General features: G+C 37.1%; 1 protein-coding gene across 1 annotated transcript; it reads right to left on the reverse strand.

Moving 5' to 3' along the window:
• Window positions 1–4,145: 4,145 nt before the first annotated feature.
• On the reverse strand, window positions 4,146–10,244 carry LOC104104186 (uncharacterized). Its single transcript, XM_009612193.4, has 3 exons — window positions 9,856–10,244; window positions 7,557–7,637; window positions 4,146–4,926 (listed from the first exon to the last, which is right to left on the reverse strand). The coding sequence occupies exons 1-3, from the start codon at window positions 10,012–10,014 to the stop codon at window positions 4,525–4,527; spliced, it is 642 nt and encodes a 213-aa protein (XP_009610488.1). The 5' UTR covers window positions 10,015–10,244; the 3' UTR covers window positions 4,146–4,524.
• Between the last annotated feature and the right edge of the window lie 10,417 nt (window positions 10,245–20,661).

Raw genomic sequence — 20,661 nt, forward strand, 5'->3', positions numbered from 1 at the left:
CAAGTTACTGTGGAATCTATGTAAGAAGAAAGACAAAATGTGGGTTCAATGGGTCCATGTATACTATAAGAAATACAATTCAATGTGGGCAGCTGAACCAAAGCAAGCATCGTGGGTGATCCAGAAGATACTAAAAGCCAAGAAATACTTTGAGGAAGCTGGCTACTCAGAAGAAGAGATATTGAGAATGGGAAATTTCCCAACCAAGGCCATGTACTTGAAACTTAGAGGAGAGTTTAGTAAGGTACCATGGAGAAGGTTGATATGCAACAATACTGAGTTACCTAAGTGGATATTCATCTTATTCCTGGCTGCACACAGAAGACTACTAACAAGGGATAGATTGAGGAGATGATGCTGCTTGGAAGATACTACTTGCCCACTGTGTCACACAGAAGAAGAAATTATCGATCACTTATTCTTCAAATGTTCATTCTCAACACAAGTATGGGCAACAGTGCTGGACTGGCAGAGGGTTCATAGACAGGTGATGACATGGGATCAGGAATTGGAATGTGTTGAACAACACTGTAAAGGTAGAATCTCCAACGGTGAAATTTACAGAATGACACTAGCTGGAAGAGAGGAATGACACTATACTATATATGGCAAGAGAGGAATGCACGAATCTTTCATGCAACACAGAGGAATGCTGAAACAATCACTCGACTATTAACACAGGGAATACATTATCGAGGGAATTTGAAGCAACGATTGAAGAGAAGGTTACTAGAGTTAAACTGTTATTCTATTGTTCATATAGATATGTAAAAAAGTAGTTATGAATAGGTAGGAGTAGCGGGAAAGGAAGGGATAGCTGAATCTGGGACTTTGTCCAGATCAAGCTATAAAGAGAATCAAATGTGTAAATATTACTTGGTAAATAAAATTGTTTAGTTACCAAAAAAAAATGATAAATGATTGATGAGCCTTTGAATATTCGGGTTCTCCTTGAATCGTGAGAGAAAAGTTAAATAGGGATCTCACGAAAAAGGTCTCTTTTGTATGTATGTATTAAAGCAAGAATCTGTAGAGAATGTCAAAGTGTTCTTTTACAAATGAGTGTTCAATCCCCTTATATAAATGTGTTTCTTTCTATTTATAAGGGAATATATGTCACAAAACCTTAATAGTACAGATTCCTAGAATATTCTTTAAAGTTTCATCCCTTAAACTAGCCGTTATTGCTCTGTTAGATGAGAGTGTTCGTCCTCGACCTCGGTCTCTGTTGACTCCTCGACCTTGCCTTCGTTATTTGTTGAACTCATGCCAATGGTGTGTGGTAACCTTTGAAGATTTTCCTAGCGTTGACTTGGCTCTAACCTAACTAGCGTAATTTTGGCCCATACGCTTCTTTCACAAAAATTTTCATCTTTCTCTTTAATCTTAAATTTGGTGTATTTATCATCAATGTCCTTCGAAATATAAATATTATTTAGAACTTTAGAATCGTAGGAAATGGCCTAACCTTGAATTTTGGAAGTTCTATTTGATGTATTGATGTCGGCACAGAATTCAAAAACGATCTCTCGAACATAACTCTTTGGATTCTGCAAAAAGTCTGGGATGTCAAACATGCGAGTCAGGTCGGATATGGATGGTTTAACATGGTAATATAAAACGGATAAATTATTTAATCCGATCTATATTTAATACATATAAGAAAATAGGTTAACCGATAAATAACATGGATATCTATATTATTAAGGAAAAAGGGCCAAATATACCCCTCTATTTTCATATATTATCTATATTTAACCTCTGTTATATTATCGGGCCAAATTTATCCCTACCGTTATACTATCGTACCAAATTTATCCCTACAATCAGCAAACTTTTAAAAATACCCCTGGATCTGTTAACTAATCCAAAATCTCCTAAATTCCTTTTATTTAAATCACTTGTTGTTCTTCTTGGTCCACTATTTTTGAAATAATTGACATTTACCTGCTTTCTGAATTAGAGGGAAAAAATAAGAAAAAAAATATTAAATAATACAAGTGAATAAACAAAGTATAGTAAATTGAAAAATCTAAATTAGGTAACTTTTCTAAATTCTAAAAGTATTTACAACATCCCAATTTTAATGAATTCGTTGCACCAAATGTATGGAGACTTTGCAAGTATTAGTGATTGAAGTTGAAGTTTCTCGGAGACTTTACATCGTCTAATTCAACTTTGCTTTAATTAAATGCTTACACAATATGCACTCTTAAGTTAGTTGATCGATCTCTATACTAACCAGGCAATGATAAAATATATTTGAATATACATTTACATACATGATGATCAGCTGCATATAATACACAATAAATAGACCCACTAAATTCTACGGTGTGTATATAATTGAAAAATAAATAAAATTTTAAACCAATTTTATTTATTACAATAAGAGAAATGAGTGCATTGGTAATTAAAAAAAAATATGAATAATTTGTATAGTCTAGTAACTTTAGCATTCACATCAATAGTAATTTTTGAAAATAATGGAGCAAGAAGAACAACAAGTGATTTAAACAAAAAGAATTTGGGAGATTTTGGATTACTTAACAGATCAAGAGGTATTTTTAAAAGTTTTCTGATTGTAGGGGTAAATTTGGCCCGATAGTATAACGGTATGGGTAAATTTAGCCCGATAGTATAACGGAGGTTAAATGTAGACAATATATGAAAGTAGAGGGGTATATTTGACCTTTTTCCCTATTATTAATGATTTTTTGAATATGATCACTTTTGGGAGAATTTGTAGTCTCCCAAACTTGAGGAACCCCCAATTTAAGTCTTTGCAAATATAAAAGTAAACCTATTGGTTATCTATTTTTAAGTGGATAATATGGATCTTATCCATATTTGACCCATTTTGTAAAAAGTTCATTATCCAATCACTTTTTAGCTGATAATATGGATGGATTAACTGTTTTTTTTATCTGTTTTGCCACCGGTACTAACCCAAAGATCTGACATTGTATAGAATCTCCATCAGATGACAAGAAAACCATCTCACGTTTTACTAACAGAGTTCTTTTCAAGGAGGCCATTTTGTTTCTTTGGAGTGTAACTGTAGGGAGCCGTGTGTAGATCAAAAGAGACGGTTGGGGTGTAGTCTGGTTCTCTCTCTCTTTGGTGTTGTAGAAATTATCTTTTAATTTATTCTTTTTTGCTTTGACACAATTGTAGCTTACCGAGGACATAAGAGGATGTGGACTTCAAGAATTAGGGTAGAAGGCTAGTAGGTAGTCGGGCATATCTCTTTTTCATACGTGTAGTATCAATATTATTCATATACCTTCTTATACTTAAATTTCTAGTATTACCAGTTATTTTGATTTGCTTCTGTTACCTTATCATCTTGTTGTTGTTAATGGTTCTTGTTATTGTTTTTTTTCCATTACTGTATCTATTACTATATTTCTTTTTAATAATGATGTGACTGTTTTTACTAAGTCGATGGTCTATTGAAAACAGTTTCTCTACCTTCACAAGGTAGGGGCAAAGTCTGCACACACACACTATCCTCCCCAAACTCACTTATAAGATTATACTGGATTAAAACAGTGTTCTCTGACCGAGATAGAGAAGAGAGGAAGGTAGAAAAATGTGAGCAAAGGAGATGGCAGCGCAGTAGTGGGGTTTAGACAGAAAAGAGAAGAAAATGCTACTGATGAGGTTGTTGGGTGTGTAGCGTGTGTTGATACTAAGGTTGCTAGCAATGACACAAAGAAAGAGGGAAGGAAAAAGAGTGTTTTAAGTGTTCATGGTCTTGGTTTTGAGGAAAGGTGTGTCAAGGCTAAGAAAAGAGTAAAGGCTAAGTGGCGGTAGCTTGGTGGCTACATTGAAAATGATGGGGGAAGGGGAGGGGGTGGTGTGGGTGTTTTCTGCGTTTCTTTTTGTCTTGGGAAGGAGATATATAGTGGGTAAAAATCCAATGGGTACTTTTTGTTAAAAGAGGTAAAACCTTGGTTATGACTTATGACATGTTAGCTAGTCTAGAAAACAGTGATATGTCAAGGCATGAGAATGGATTTATGGCAAAACGTATCCGATGCAAGATGTGTGTACTCGGATAAGTATTTAATCTGGATTTCACTTTGATTGCAGAGATTATCTCTCTTTACACTGGCATAACTTGGAGAATCATTAGCAAATTGGTCTAAGAAATATTCCATCCTGCGATTTCGGTAGAAAGTCATAACACAAGGAAGGAACCAATACAGACACCGATCACATAGTTTGGTAAATAATGAAATAATTCACAAGTATCACAAAAGACCCAAAGAAAACTAGCTGGTCCCGAAACAACAGGACGTATTCAAAAGGTATGGTACTCATCAAATAGCATTTTATCGATGAGCATGTGCACAACGATATTGATGTCTGGACACTTCTCGTCTTATCAGCAAGCAGCCAATCTCATAATCAACTTTTTCTCCTATAACATCTGCACGAGAGAATACATCAACTTACCTGAACTTGCAGTCTGACCACCCTGGCATGACAAAAGGCAGCTTCCAAAACATTATTTCATCAGTAAGTAGAGTCATGACCTGGACTATCGGAATGCATATCCATGGATGCATCAGCAGAGATATAACTATTTGAATCTCTATTTTGGTGTTGAGAGTTTGTTTCAATGTGTCTTGTACCATTGGGAGGTTGAACATTGTTCGAAAACTGACCCCCTTGAGCAATGTGATAATTCTGTAAGCTCCGGCGAACAGGGCTTGAAAGAGCATTCGAGAAAACGTTGTTCTTTGGTTGCTGATCATGATCAGAACGTAAGCCATGACCTGGAGCTGCTACGCCAACTGGACCTGAAGAGACATGGAAGCCTGAGTTTGCAAAATGCATCGGCTGGGAATGATGATGCTGAGGTGGTGGCGGCCTAGGCGACATTGACTGGTCCTCTCCATTATAATCCAATTCGGACTGGCAAATCCGTAGATGCATTTTTAGACACGTCAAAACAGGGCTGTCAGATGTTGTCAAACCAGGAGTTGTTTTGTAAAAAGATAGCAACCAGAATGGTGAAATAGGCAAACTACTGATACATCTTCCATAAGTTCAGTGCAGTCAGTAGGTAAACAACAGTACATACTTAAATAAGATTTGATGAAACCAGGAAATCGGGCTCTTATTTATAAACTACAAAATAACGAGATCTCGACAGCTTATCCCCATGAAGGTCCAACAAGCCCACGCCACCATCATCACTCTTTTCCTCCCTTTTACCCATTTTTTCTTTAATAATTTGACATCAAACAGATACATAAGTGAAACTTTCGCAACTTGCATAAAGTTTATTTCATGTAGAAAACAAGTGTACAATTTCTTTTTTTATTTGACAGAGTACCAGGCTCGAACTCTTGACCTAGTGCATGTAGAGGACTCTCTCAACCACTATGAACAAGAATAGCCGGTCAAGTGTACAATTTCTTTTAATCTTAAAAATGAAGTTCTATTTTTTTATCCAAAAAAAGGTAATATCCACAAATAGAAATTCTAAATATCCAATCTGCATATTGAGAGATAGAGTCTGAGAAGAATATAATTTAAATAAAAAAAATCAAGCCTTGGAGGAAAATAACTTAAACATGTGCCTGAGAAGCCAATGGTTTCCCATTTCTATCAAGACCCGACTCATCACTATGAAAACTAATAATGGAAAATAATCAGATCAAATGTATCAAGGTGGCTCTTGCAATCTATAATCCAGTAATAATTTAATGTCAAATAAAGCACTCACAAAGATAACAGGTTAACAATAAACCACATATAAAACAGACACAAGATCCACTCAAGATTAACAAAATTCTTGAAAACACAAGCCCCAAAAACCTTGAATAGAAGTAAACAATAAATTAATCATAAGACTGAGCTAATTGATTGCCGCACATATCTTTTGATACAAATTTCTCCGTCATGTAAAATTCAACATCAAATGCCGAGAAGAATCAATAGCCATCATGGCATTCTTCTTTTATAAACAACATCATAGGTTTCAATGTCAGGCTTAAAATTATCATGGAAAGATTTCACAATAGCAAGGAAGGTAACTGCTGGTACCTCTTATGACATTAAGGTCCATCTTAGTAATATCAAACAAGCGCACTAAAATTTCAAACCATACTACAGAACAGCAAGATTGTTTACTAGGTCATCTCCAAGTCATAAATCAACAAGGATGAGTAACTTCAAGATTGTTTACTAGGTCATCTCCAAGTCATAATCAACAAGGATGAGTAACTTCATGCAACCTTTTTCGGTATAGAGCATATCCAGATAACTCAACCAGCTCGGTCTATCCAAAAGCAATTTGGGAGTTCCTAAAACCTCCGCCGAACTCCAATATAAATGCATTCTCATTTTGTTACCCTCAGGTATAAGTAATTTCACTCCTCATATGATAAGCCAAGATCTAAGGTCAAACATTATGCAGGAATTTATGAACTACAGACTGAAATATTGGATCAAAGGCCAGCTAGGGCAAGTTCCAATAACAGACCTTTGTATTCGTTAAAGAAAAATACAATCTAATTCGTCATCTTGAATTTGAGACAGAGGTGATTGGAGACACTAGAGCCACATATCAACGTCAGTCACATTACTAGCCATAGTGTCTTGGTTTTTCTTGCGCGATTCATTCACTTGCTGAAAGATCTGGGCAAATGCAGGCAGAAACAACAAGACTCGCATGCTCTGAAGCTCTATCAGTGTCTATATCAAATGATTGCATACACAAAAACTACAGAGGAGCCACTGGTTTCTCACTCTCCTAGAAGCAATTCAGCATTTGCAACGAAACTCAAAAGGTCCCAACTGCATTTGTCGCTACAGCACTAATTCTGGATTACCAGATCAAGAGAATTTTTGGATAGAGGGAATCTGGGGAAAAACAAAAACCTCAACAACAACTACGCCTCATTTACAAACAAAGTTGGGGTAAAAACAAAAATGTTATGTTCATTAATTCCATTAAAACCTTTTTTCATAATTTTGAATCCATTGACCGTTATATAAATTATATAGTCTTTAAATCTGCCTCTTTTAGTCTTTCTAAGTCAATTAAAAATCGGATTTGGACATATGTTCTTGATCCCAAGTAGTGAAATTGAGGGCATACCTCCAAAGAGTCTAACCATTCACAAACAGAACCATGTTATCAATTATTATCCAAAATTTTCAAGAAGAAAATGTTGATTAACATACAAGAAAAATTTTATGTTCTTTTTGTCAGGTTATCTACAATATCTCTGATCGCAAAAGAGCAATATGTGAGTGTTCTCACTTTCTGATTGGAAAAAATAATGAGTCTCCATCATTCTTGTCCTTCCTTCTTTTTTTTTCCTTTTTTGTGGGAAAAGGATCATGTGGAGATTCCTTGACTATAAAAAGCACAGGATCAAGCTTTCAGGATTATATTGCACTTCTAAGAAGAATAAGGAACTCATATGCTATTTGCTAAGTAGATGAAGCTACATAGAATAAACATGAAAGGAAAATCAAGCATATCAACCATAAAAAAAGTGGCTAGATAATCAAGATAATAGAAAAGAAACCTGCAGGTAGTTCAGTATGTCAACAGTTGTTACTCTGGATCCACCCTCTTGTTGCCTCAAGATCCATTGGTTCAGTTTTTCCTATTAAAACAATGTTATGTCAGTTATCATGATACACAGTCAAAAGGGCAACAGCTAGGATTCATCAAAAGATAAAATCCCAACAAACGGAAGTAGATCATTTATATTAAAACAACACAGCATGTGTCTTCCAAGGAAAACATCTAGAAGCCTTAGTACTAAGAAACATTTCTTTCTGAAACACTTAAGCTTAAAAACCAAAAATACTTGCAGTCACAAGCTAGTGTGAAGCCATAACTACATATTAAGTATGACAAAAACTTCACTCTAGTACAGTCTAACCAAGTTCACATGCACCTCTTTTTCTTTTTACAAGTCAGATCATTTCATTGATTACATACCAACATGGTATCAAAAGTATTTATAAAGGGAGTGAGTAGCTCAACCACAGTTGTCAATGAATTTATCCACTCATCTCAACACAATCATCTAAGTACATGGATATGCTCTCTATTATGGAATAATATCCTATTCCTCTAATTACAGTTGCTACACTATGGTGTGCTTCTCCAAATTACCTTGCTCTCCTATTCAGTCTTCCGTAATCTCCAACAAGTGATTGTCCAGTTGCAACAGACATATGGTCCATTATTCTTTCACTTTTTGGATTGCATTGGACAATACCATGCAGTGTCAAGGAAGTTTTTGTGAGTTGGAGTTGATGGAAGTTGAGAAGTCCATCAAGAAAATCTGGTCTATGGTTCTTGCTGCTATTTTGTGGTGCTTATGGACAGGAATCAAAGATGCTTTGATGGCATCTCAACTGCTAGACACCTACTCAAGGCTAGATGGTTGGTCACTCTTTTTTGTTGGGTTAAACTTTCCCCTATGCATAATTCTGACCAATTCATGGAGTTTATCAGCTCTCTAGTCTTATGATAGATTTTTTTGCTTTCTTCTTACTTCTTAGGAGCTGATATCTTCTTTTATTTTGTAATACATGCATCCACTGGATGCTTTTGTTATTAATACACCACTTACTTCATCAAAAAAAAAGTGATTGTCCTTGTTACTCTGCTTGACATTATTTTATAATGTTTGTTACTCTGGACATTATCGACCTAATATCAAACAAGAAAAGTGCAAGATTCCACAGCTATGCAATGCAACAGAATACAGTATATGTTTTTCTGATTCTGTACACAAACAACAGGAACTCATCACAATCCTCTTTCTCCTTAAACTATCTGCTGCTAAAGTTGCACCTTGCACCATAAACCATTAGAAATCTGCTTCGTTAGGTGCCTAGGTATCCCACTTTTTCTATACCTCTTTCCTATCTCCATCTCAGGATAGTTCATATGGTATGTACTTTAGATAGATGACTTTTCCCTTCTTCCCCCATACTATCCTATCATCTCCCCACCTCCTATAGGCCACTTATACATCTGTGAAGAAATTCCTCAATATCCTCCGATTATCCGACCTTGCTATTGATTTCCCTACTCAAACAGTCAGACACCATAGCGCCATGCTAATCACTACTTCAAATTCTGTTTGACTGCTTCCTCTAGAGCTGTTCCACCACACTTTTCTCCCAACCACATCCTTATACCATGTCCCACTCTTATTCCTATATACCATAAAACATATTTTCTTTCATTACCTCCTTCAGCAAGCTAATCCCATAAGAATTCCTTACTTCTGATGTAGCTGAATAAGAGCACAAGGTCTGAAGTTTAGCACAGAAATGGAAATTGGAATCCTACTCTTTCTATATTATGGTGGTGTTCGAGCTATAGCTTGTGTACACCTCAAGCACTTGCTACCTCCCACGAATATAGGACTCAGGTAACTAACTCTTCGCATAATGGCTCAGCCAGAGGAAGAATTCACATAGTGAAGCCTCTATTGGAACTGCAAACCTCCTCCTTTACGCGGGACCGACTATACTTTTCAAAGCTCACATAGACAAAGTTCAAATTCCAAAATTACACAAAAAAAAAAAAAAAAGTAAAAACAATGTATCAACCCAAACTAGTTGGTGTTGACTAAATAATACTCATAGCTAAAGTAATTTTTCCACAGTATTTTCCTATGGGCTTTCATCCCCCATCAACTCTACTCCTTTATTGAGACCAGCTATACCTTAGAGCTCAGACAGAAAAACAAAAGACAATTCCTAGATACCAAAATTAAGCATAAAACTACAAAACAAACAAAAACAATATTTATAACATATAACTAAGAAACCAAACAAAAAAGGAAGTAAAAATACCATTCCGTGGCGTTCACCGGAAAGGAAGGAGAGTTTCTGTTGGTTCATAGCTTGAGTATAAAGCTGAGAAAGGGAGTTGGCAGCGCTACAGAAAGTTGAATACATGGTTCGATCCACCTCATCGAGGCTCGTTGCTAGCGACTTTCGTTTCTTCCCCATCCTTCAACGCGAGATTTCCCTTTTTATCTCTTTTAACTTATTTTTTTTATAGCCGTTTTCGATAATCGGAAAAATCTCAGGCGATATTCTGGTAGATAGATTCCGACGAATTTCGCGGCGGAGGTTGGAGGATTGTGTGATATAGGACGCAATTGCATTTGTAAGCAAATGTTAGGGGTGGTTTGGGTATGAATACAGTATTGGTAGGGATGGACAGTTCGGAATGGATTATGAAAAAACAATTCTGTTTTTGGATTTAAAAGTTACAATTCAAATTTAAACCAAAAAAGCTCCAATTGATTCCATTTTAAAAGTTCTATTTTGATTAATAAATTAGGTTATTTGAAATTTTCCAATTTGAGCTTTTATAAGTTGGGCTTGTTCTTTTTACAAAAATCAACCTACAAACAAAGTATTTATTTTAAATTATCAAAATTAACCTACAAATAAAGTATTTCTGTCAAATTGTCTTAATAGTTTTTTTTAACCACAATCATAAGAAAATTGTTTAAATGGTGCGGCGTAGCCATTTTTTGACATGGTAATTGAAAAGTAGTCATCGTTCCAAAATTAATTAAAAATAGCCACTTTTAATGCGGCGATAAAATTTTGACAAAAATACCCGTAGCTAAAACTAGAAAAGTTTCCAGCATAATATACTATAATTCATGTAATGACCCGATCAATCGTTTTGAGTATTTTAGTCCCATTGCCCCAATTTGATGCTTTACATATGTGTATTTGTGCTTTGGGGACTTGTCGGGGTGGTTGGTTTGGTTTCGTGAGAGTTTTGGATTGATTCGGGGCACTTAATCCCTTGGTTGGAGGCTTAAGTTGTAAGAGTTGACCGAAGATTGACTTTAATGTAGACGACTCTGGAATGGTGTTTTGATGGTTCCAGTAGTTTCGTAAGGTGATTTTATACTTAGGCGTATGTCCGGATTTGAATTTGGAGGTTCCTAGGTTATTTTTGACTTGAATTTGCGAAAGTTGAAAATTTGAAAGTTTGGAAGGTTGATAGGTTTGACTGAGGGTTGACTTTCTTAATATCGGGTTCGAATTGTGGTTTCGGGAATTAGTATAGGTATGTTGTGTCATTTGGGATTTGCATGAAAAATTTGAGGTCTTTCCGAGTTTATTTGACTTGGCTCGGCATTAGTTTTAGAAGTTAAAAGTTCATTAGCTCATTAGGCTTGAATTGACATATGATTCGTAGTTTTGATGTTGTTTGGTATGATTTGAGGCCTCGAATAAGTCCGTATTATGTTTTGGGATAGGTTGGTATGATTGGACGGGGTCCGGGGGCATCGGGTGTGTTTCGAATGGGTTTCGGATCATTTCTCCATGTTTTGGCATTGCTGATTTCTAATGTCTGATTTCTTTTTTCGTGATCGCGAAAAGGTAATCGCGATCCCATGGGGTATTTTTGACAGCATGCGGGTTGTTCTTTGCGTTCGCAAAGTTATGAATGCGTTCACGATGCTTTGGGAGGCAGTGGCCTTCGCGATCGCGTGAGGGTCGATGCGTTCGCGTATAAGGGAGGCCGGCTGGGGGCGTCTGGCTGTAAGCCTTCGCGATCGCGATGATTCGCCCGCATTTGTGTAGAGTCAGGAGTGTGTTGTGCTTCGCATTTGCATCGTTGAACTCGCATTCGCGTAAGGTTATTTGGAGGCAGTGTTTGGGTATGTTTCACAATCGCGAAGATGGTTCCGCTGTAACGATCTGACCGGTCATTTTAAGCTTTAGCATTCCGTTCAGTGGTTTGGGATCTTGAGTGGCTTCATATTATGTATTATGAATTGCATGCATGGTCGGTTCCGGTTTTCGAGTGATTCGGGATTGATTTGGAAGAATGATTCTCATTTTAGAAGCTTAAGTTGGAAATATTGATCGAGATTTGACTTTTGAGAAAATGACCTCGGAACGGTATTTTGTTGGATTCGACAGGTTCGTATTGTGATTTTGGACTTGGGCATATGCCCGGAATTGAATTCGGAGGTCCCTAGGTTGATTTGGCTTATTTTGCCGAAAGTTGGCAATTTGAAGGTTTAAAAATTTCTAAGGTTTGACCGTAGGTTGACCTGATGGCTATCAGGTTTGGATTTTGATTTTGGAACTTAGAATAGGTCCGTTTAGTTATTTGAAACTTGTCTGTAAAGTTTGGCGTCATTCCGAGTTGATTTGATAGGAATGAGACGCGTGATTGTATTTTTAGAAGTTCTTGAGTTTTATTGTAGATTTCATGTGTTTTGAGGTACGATGCGTGGTTTCAAATATTTTTTGGTGTTTTGATCGCGAGAGCGAGTTTGTATGATATTTTTAGACTTTTGTGGTTGGTTAGTGTGGAGCCCTGGGGGCTCAGGTGAGTTTCGGATGCGTTCCAGAGTGTTTGAGTGATTACAGTTTTACTGGTGTTGTTGGTGCCTCAAGTCTTGCAAATGCGAGATATTGTTCGCATTTGCGAGGTGGGGATCACATTTGCATACATTTTGTTCGCCTTTGCGATGGGGAGCCTGGGCCGGTTGGATTGCATTTGCGATCACATGATCGCTTTTGCGAAGGGCCTGACTTCACATTCCTGACTTCGCAAATGCGAAGTCAAGGTCGCATTTGCGACTTTCCCTGGGTTCATCAGGCGCCGCATTTGCGATAGTTTATCCGCATTTACGAGGGTTCGCAAATTGCATTTGCGGCTCCTGCACCTGAACAAAAGGGCTGGAAATGGGACTTAGCTTCATTTTATCATATCTTAGAACCCTAGACTCGGTAGGAGGTGATTTTAAGGAGGGACTTTCACATATAACTATGGGTAAATGATTTTGATTTTCAATTATATTACATGATTATTGTTACGCGGCGCCTTCCTGAAGTTCCTTGGAAGGGCGACGTAAGGCTAAGCAACCGATGTTAGTGTGGTTGCTATGCACCAACTGAGGTCATCGTTGTACGCTAGACTAGATTGTTAGTGCCGTACGGGAAAACCAATATCGTGAGCAATTGAGCAGCGAAAAATGAGCAATTGATGATGAAAGCTAATGATTGTATTGATGATGATGAAAGCTATTACAAGATGCAATGCGGTGTCGGGGGAGAGAGACACCAGTACAGAGAATTGTTTGAATGCTTAAATGTTTGAATGCTTTGGTCCCCCTTAATAATGCTTAAAAAAATAAACCAAAGTTACATGAGTTGACCTAAGAAAGTTGTAGAAGCACACTGAAAATGAATGAAGTAAAACTACTCTATAATTACAATGAAAAGGACTTAGTCTTCTATGGAAGCAAGTCCGATGGCAGCAACTTTGTCTTGAGCAGCAAGGTCTGCGCGCGCATTGTTGTGGGCGCGCGCGGCACTATTTGGATCTGCCAGCGGCTGGGCGCTGGTGCTTGGCATTGGATTTGCGCGCGGGGCACTGTCTGTGCTTGCAGCGCTTTTGGCAACATGATGGTTTGTGCGCACAGCATTGTCGGTGCGCGCGGCACTGATGGCATTCGCGAGCCGCTGGGCGCTGGCACTAATTATCGGTTGGGCGACAGAGGCACATATGCGCTTGTCACTTGGCGCTGCCGAGACCACGGTGCTGACCGTGGCGCTAGGCATTGGGAGGCTTACCGGAACGCCACGGGGCGCGTCCAAGGGGTCATGGGTCGATGATGGAAAGCAGCCCATGACATTATACATGAGATTTAACATCTAAATCATGAGATTTGAATGAAAATTTTGGGGTTTTTTGTCTATGTTTTGAAAAATAAAAATTTAAGATTTGAGAGTCGAATTGGACTCAGATTTAAAAACAAAATACATATGGACTCGTGGGGTTATGGGCAGTCAAGATCTACCTTTGGACTCGGGTTTTGACCGGGTGAGCCCGAGATTGACTTTTGTTGACGGAAAAATTGTGTAAAGATTTTAACTTTATTTATTCGAATTGGTTTCTCTTGCATTATTTAATGTTATTAAGTCGATTTTGGTTAGATTTGAGCCAAGCATAGGCGAATTTTAGAGGAAAGACATTTTTAGAGTATTGATTAAGGGCAATTGAGGTAAGTATCTGACGAGCTCGAAACACACCTAAATTATGCTCGTTAATCAAATATAGTATAGTATAACATCGTATCAAAAGGGATTGAATTTAAATAGTGTTCTCGTAGTTACTAGCTTGGTTGTTATCCAAGATGATCAACAATTGGGGTTTATATGATTTCTAACTAAAATTAACTAAGAATCTAAAGTTATTGACTAAGCAGTGGGATAAAATAGGGGTTGATAGGGTAGGTGCAAGATAATTATTTGGGATCTAACTCTAGATAATTCACTTCTAATATTTAAGTGAGTCTCTCGAATTCACTCAATTATTAGTTCAAACGTTCAGCAAAAACTCCTCTCTCGATTAAGTCTAAACCTTACGAGATGAACCAATTTAAGCACGTGAAGATATGCAAGAATGCGTAGTGGATTGGTCTTTAGGATAATCTCTTTCGATTATTCTCCTAACTAGATTTAATCAATGATTCATCTAGCCTCTTTCGATTACTTAGAAGAATTAATGAACTCAACCAACAATATAATGCAAAGATATCACAAGTTATGCCTCTCTCGATTACATGAGTAAATATAGATTCAATAGTTAAATCATTCAAACATGCTTCAATACATAAAACTAGAGTTATAATCCACAAACAATCATCAAAACACCAAATCCATCAAATCCTAAAAGGGAACTACTCCATAGATATGGAGAAATTCATCACAAATAAAGTTAAAATAGAGGAAAACATAAATTCAATCTAAACTCGGTTCTTGAGTGAGGAAGGAATAATAAAATCCTTGTGCTTTTATTCTTCCAACTCCTCCTTAGCCTCCTTAGGTCGAATATGTGTCAAAAGTCCAGGAAATAACATTTTTTCATGTATTTATATCAAGTAGGGTCGGGCCCAAATGAAATCACCTTCTCCTAGCCGAAATAGAAAAATTACTCTGTAAGAACTGCACAGGTGCGCCGATGGGGCGACGCACCATGCGGGGAATTAGTGGGAAATTCCAGAGAATTGGTTCTGGCAGGCAGTAGGAATTAATAATTCAGCATGTGTTAAACTTACCTAGTCTTAAGGACTAGGTGCCATCACGATTCTTTTAGGTGGGATTTTGGATCGTGAAATCCGCGATCGCAAAGGGTATGCATGGGCAGACCTATTTAATACTATATTTAGAGGGCTTTTGTTATTTTATCACATTTTGAGTTACAGAGCTCGGATTTGAGTGATTTTGGAGGGGATTTTCACGATTTGTATTGGGGTAAGTACTTTTTTACTCGGATTTATCTATATTTCATGATTCCAACCTTAAATCTAGCAATTGTTTTATGATTTGAATTGAAGAAATTGGGAATTTTAGTAAAAACTTTTATAAAACATAAATTGATGATTTAAATGCCGATTTGAGGTTGGAATTAGATGTAATTGGTATGGTTGGACTCGTATCGAAATGAGTGTTCGAAATTTATGAGTTTTTGGGTACCCGAGGTTGACTTTTTGAGTTGATTTTTTTATTTTAGTTAACAATCGAAGCTTTATTATTCAGAATTGTTTTCTATGGCTTTTATTTATGATATTAAGTTATTTTCGCTAGATTCGAGTCGTCTGAAGGTTGTTTCACGCGGGAAGGAATTCTTAGAGCAATGATTTAGCCTCTTTGAGGTAAGTATCTTACATAATCTTGTGTGGGGGAATAACCCTTAGCTGCTAATCATGTTATGTTGATTTCTATGATATGAAAGTGATATGTGCATGAGGTGATGAGCGTGTATACGGGTACTATGTGTGAATTTAACCGGAATAGACCGTTGGCTATTAATATGCCTTATCGTGATAATGAACTTTATATAAAACATGTTGAGATCATTTTATGGCCATTTGATCATGATCATTACATCGACTTAGCCATTGTCATGCTATATTTATTATACACCCCTCCACTTTTATGATTATTTTTATGTTCATGTGCACTGTTGTTGAAAGTTGTGAGCTTACAATATGATAGAACTTTGGTGTCATTGTTTGCAATATTGTGGAACTTGGTATTATTGTTTTGAGATGTTATGGCATTTGTGGACATGTTGAGCGGATTGATTGGGGGTGTCAGCACGAGGTTTTTGCCGTGCAATTGTGTCTATGTGCACATGCGATGTAATAAGAGTGGCATTGTTGATGACGTTATGTGATATTTCGGGGTGTCCTTATTGTTGTTGTGATTGTGTTGAGAGGGGATTGATATTTTTATTTTTATAATTGCTTTTGAAATATTCTGTTTTGCCCTTATTTGAGTTAATGACTGCATTTGACGTGTTATCACGTACCTTGCCTCTATTTGATGTTTTGGGATCAAAGATGGATTTAGCACTTTGAGTTATTATTGCACGCTCTAGAAGGGTTGTTGTTAATGTTTTCCATTATATTCTTGTTATCAGTTTTCTTTGATATAATCATTGACCAGGTTATTTTTCTAGTGAGCATCATACGACTTGAATCTTTAGACTACTTGTAACGACCCGATAGGTCATTTTGTGTAATTACTCCTTGTTTCCCCTTTTTATGCTTTACACATATGTATTTATGATTTTAAGACTTGCGGGGTTGGTTAGTTACGTACCGGGAAGCTTTCGAGTTGATTTGGACCCTTTGATTCTTTACTTAGAAGTTTGAATTAGAAATGTTGACCAAACTTTAACTTTTGTGAAAACGACACCAGAACAGTATTTTTATGGCTCCGACAGATTTGTATTGTGATTATGGACTTGGGCGTATGCTCAGAATTGATTTCAGAAGTCGATAGGTTAATTTATGTCCTTTTGCCGAAATTTGGCAATTTGAAGTTGAAAAGTTTGACGGTAGGTTGACTTTTAGCTATCGAGCTCATAATTTAATTTTGGGACTTGGTATAGGCCTGTTATGGTGCTTAGAACTAGTCTGCAAAATTTGGTGTTGTTTGGAGTTGATTTGATAGGATTCAGATATTTAGTTGTAATTTTAGAAGTTCTTGAACTTTACTTTGAAATTCATGTGTTTTAGTATTCGATTCGTAGTTTTAGACGTTATTTATGTGTTTTGATCGCGTAAGCAAGTTCGTACTATTTTTTTAGACTTGTGTGAATATTTGGTTTGGAGCCCCGAGGGCTCGGATGAGTTTCGAACATGTTTTAGAGTAGTTTGGACTTAAATTTCAAAAAATCTAGTGTCTAGTGCTCTGGTATCGCAATTGCGAATACTAGGGTCATGATCACGCCCAACTATGCCTTATAAAAAGGACTTAGCGGTCGTTGCAAATATATTCCGGCTAATAAGTTCGGAGTCGAATCCCACAGGGAATTAACCTATCAAACATAGCTACTATGCAATCAATCTTCAGAAATATTTAAGTAACAATTTGGGTTTTTATTAACTAAATATTACGTAATGAAAATGCAATAATTAATAACTAACTACGAACGGGTTGTAAACAAGAATTGGAATGATCTAAGATTGTGATTTCCCCTATTGTCGGAATCTTTTCTGCTACATTTTCTACAAATTTGCCTAAGTCTTCTATATCGACCATGAGCACTCTAACTGTCGTAACTCTCTCCCGAGTAATTATCACAATTTACTAGACATAGTCTAGAGCCTAATTGTAGCAAATAACCATGGTCATAGATGTAGTGTGCTTTGAATGATAAGAGCTTAATTTTATTTTGTTTACTATAGTGATGGTTTGTTCGAGGACGAACAAAGGTTTAAGTGTGGGGTAGTGATGTTTGGCATATTTCGATATGTGTTGATGTTACTTTACCCATGTTTTAACCACTTCTTGATGTTATTTAATCTTTAAAACTCCCAACATGGTGTAATTATTGGTTTGATGACTAATTAAGTTATGTGTGACGATTTAAGGTGTTCGGAGTGCAAAATATGAAGAAAAGGTGGTTTAGCCAGAGGAAGAAGGGTTGGATGCGTCGCATCCAACCTAGGAAAACATCATCCTGCGTGCAACCTTAGCAGTGAAGTTGGGCCAAAGCATTCGCCATCGCGTGCGAAACTGGGAAGTAGAAGAGAAGGCTGGATGCGTCGCGTCTACCCTCACATGCAAATTTAAGAAATGGAGGACGAGGTGGATGCGTCGCATCCGCCTTAGCATCAACCCCTGAAGCCGATTTGGACTAGAGTTAGGAGAACTCTAGATTTCAACTTTTGGACGCAATATATAAGCTTTAAAACGCCTCTTGTAGAGGAGAGACGGGGGAAGAGAAGAAAAAAGGCTATAACCAAGTTCAAAGACCACGGAATTCGTCTGGAGTTTTATCCTTTCTTTCTTTTATTGATTTTTATGCAATCTTATGAAATTTGGGATGATTGCCTGAATATGAGTGGCTAAGAACCCTATTATTCTAGGGTCATGGGTATACATGAATGTTGATGTTTGAAGTTTAATTTGACGACGTTGGGTTTATCATATTGGGTTGTTTATTTAATTCTGTTTCTAATTATTTTGCTGAGTAATTAACAGTGAAATACTATCTACGAATCTAGAGTTGAACTCGAAAGTGGGAACCCTAGATTGCATATAGAAGTAAATAGAGTAAGTTTTCATCAAAACCTTAGACTATGGATTTAGCTACTCATGATCAAAGTAACAATATCCAAAGTATGTTGCATAAATAAAGTACAAGATAAAGATAAAGTGATGTAGAAATTGTTGACTCTAACTCCCGACGGTTGTTCTATGAGCTATCCTTGCCTCCGGTTGCAAAAGTCTCTCCAAGTGGTGTTTTTAGGTCTATTTATATGTGTAGGAAAAGACCTAAACGTGTAGTCCAAGTCCTAGTCAAACCCGGAAATGAATTAAGTCTTCAAAACTCGGATTGGTCCTGGCCCTAGGCCTGGCGTCGCCAGCCTAACGCCTGATGAATATGGCTCCAGGCCTGGCGTCGCTAGCCTAACGCCTGGTTCTGCTTGGCCTTTGCCTTGTGTCGCCAGCCTAACGCCAGCTTCAAGCCTGGCCTTTTCCTTGCAATACCAGCCTAATGCCAGCTTCAAGCCTGGCGTCGCCAAGTTCTCTCATTTACTGCTCCCGCGCACGCTTTCGACTCGTAGGTCTCCTTTTTCTTCTACTTTCATCTCCAATTCACCTACACATAAAATGGACCCTATTACATGCAAATAAGGTGTACTTTATCATTAAAGCGTATAAAAGTGCAAGGCAAATAATGGGCTAATTCATGAATTATAGCCACACATCAATACCCCACACTTAAACATTGCTCGTCCTTGAGCAATCAAACTACACTCATAGACACAACCTATTAAGCAATTCCCTTAACTCATTATACGAAGAATCTTTAAAAATAGTTTAAGCACAAAGGTGTGACATCCTCGCCTCAAGATTCGACTCACAAATACCATGCCTTATTCACATTTCACTTACTTACTCTACATGGAAGTCAACAACATTACCTTTCTTTTATGAATCATGTGCCCTCACCCAATCAAAGAGCTTATTTCCACACATAATGAATTTTAAGAACATAGAAACTCCAGATAGACAAAATTCACTCGCTCTCAGAAATAACACTCATATGCTACAAATAACGCACCATAGGCTTGCCCGTAGTGTAATACTCTACTAATCGAGTAGGACTTTCATTGGTTGTAATATAGGCTGCGGGTCGGGTAGGATACATTTGGATATAAGTGACTACACCTCCCTTAAGTACTTTGATATATATACTTTCATACACAGCCCATACTTATGTCAAACCAAAACTCCACCTTCACATGTATATTACCCCATACTTCTTTAAGCACAATTACATTAAGAGTCGCCACTTATCAAAGAGTATTCTTTTTTACAACAACACAACTATTTTTTTTTTCCAATTCAATCTTACTTTTTCAAAACAGTATACATTTCTCCTTATTTCATTAGTTCCACTCAAAAACCAAACCAACCACCCCACACTTTAACTTTTACAAACTTCATAACAATTTAAGTGCTCATTAGAGGTGAAAAGGTTCAAATAGATGGTTAATTCAAACAATTGGATGAGGCTTGTAGTGTGGTTGCCAAAGAAACAGGATTACAGGCTCAAAGAGGTTAACTACGTTACATAACCTTTAGGTGGGTAAACTATATATATCTGGCTTAACAAAGAAATGCCTATATTACTTCTCAAACTAAACAAGACTACTATTTCACTTTGCACACACACAGGGCAAGTTCTAGACATCAAATGCAATGCACAGAATACATACAAAACTCACACACACATGGCACATAACTCACTCAATATTGGTTTCATCGCGACACTCTAGTCAAAGCAGTTAAGCAAAATTAGGAATCTACGATTTAAGATATTTATGCTAGAGTCAAAAACCGAGCCTAAGTGTCACGACCATAGTACTAACTATTCTCAGGGCATAACAAAACTAAGAGATATTGCTACAATTAAATGCATAGCTTCGTGGTTCCTACTCCTAAAAATTAAAACTAACTACAGCCGGTTCAACTAAAAGCCTCTGGAAAAGAACTGCGGCCTAAAGAAAAACCAAGGGGGAATTACTACACTACCTACACAAAAAAATCTTTTTGATATTTTCTTTAGACCTACTTCCCTCA

The sequence above is a fragment of the Nicotiana tomentosiformis genome, chromosome 12 (assembly GCF_000390325.3).
Source record: "Nicotiana tomentosiformis chromosome 12, ASM39032v3, whole genome shotgun sequence".
NCBI lineage: Eukaryota > Viridiplantae > Streptophyta > Magnoliopsida > Solanales > Solanaceae > Nicotiana > Nicotiana tomentosiformis.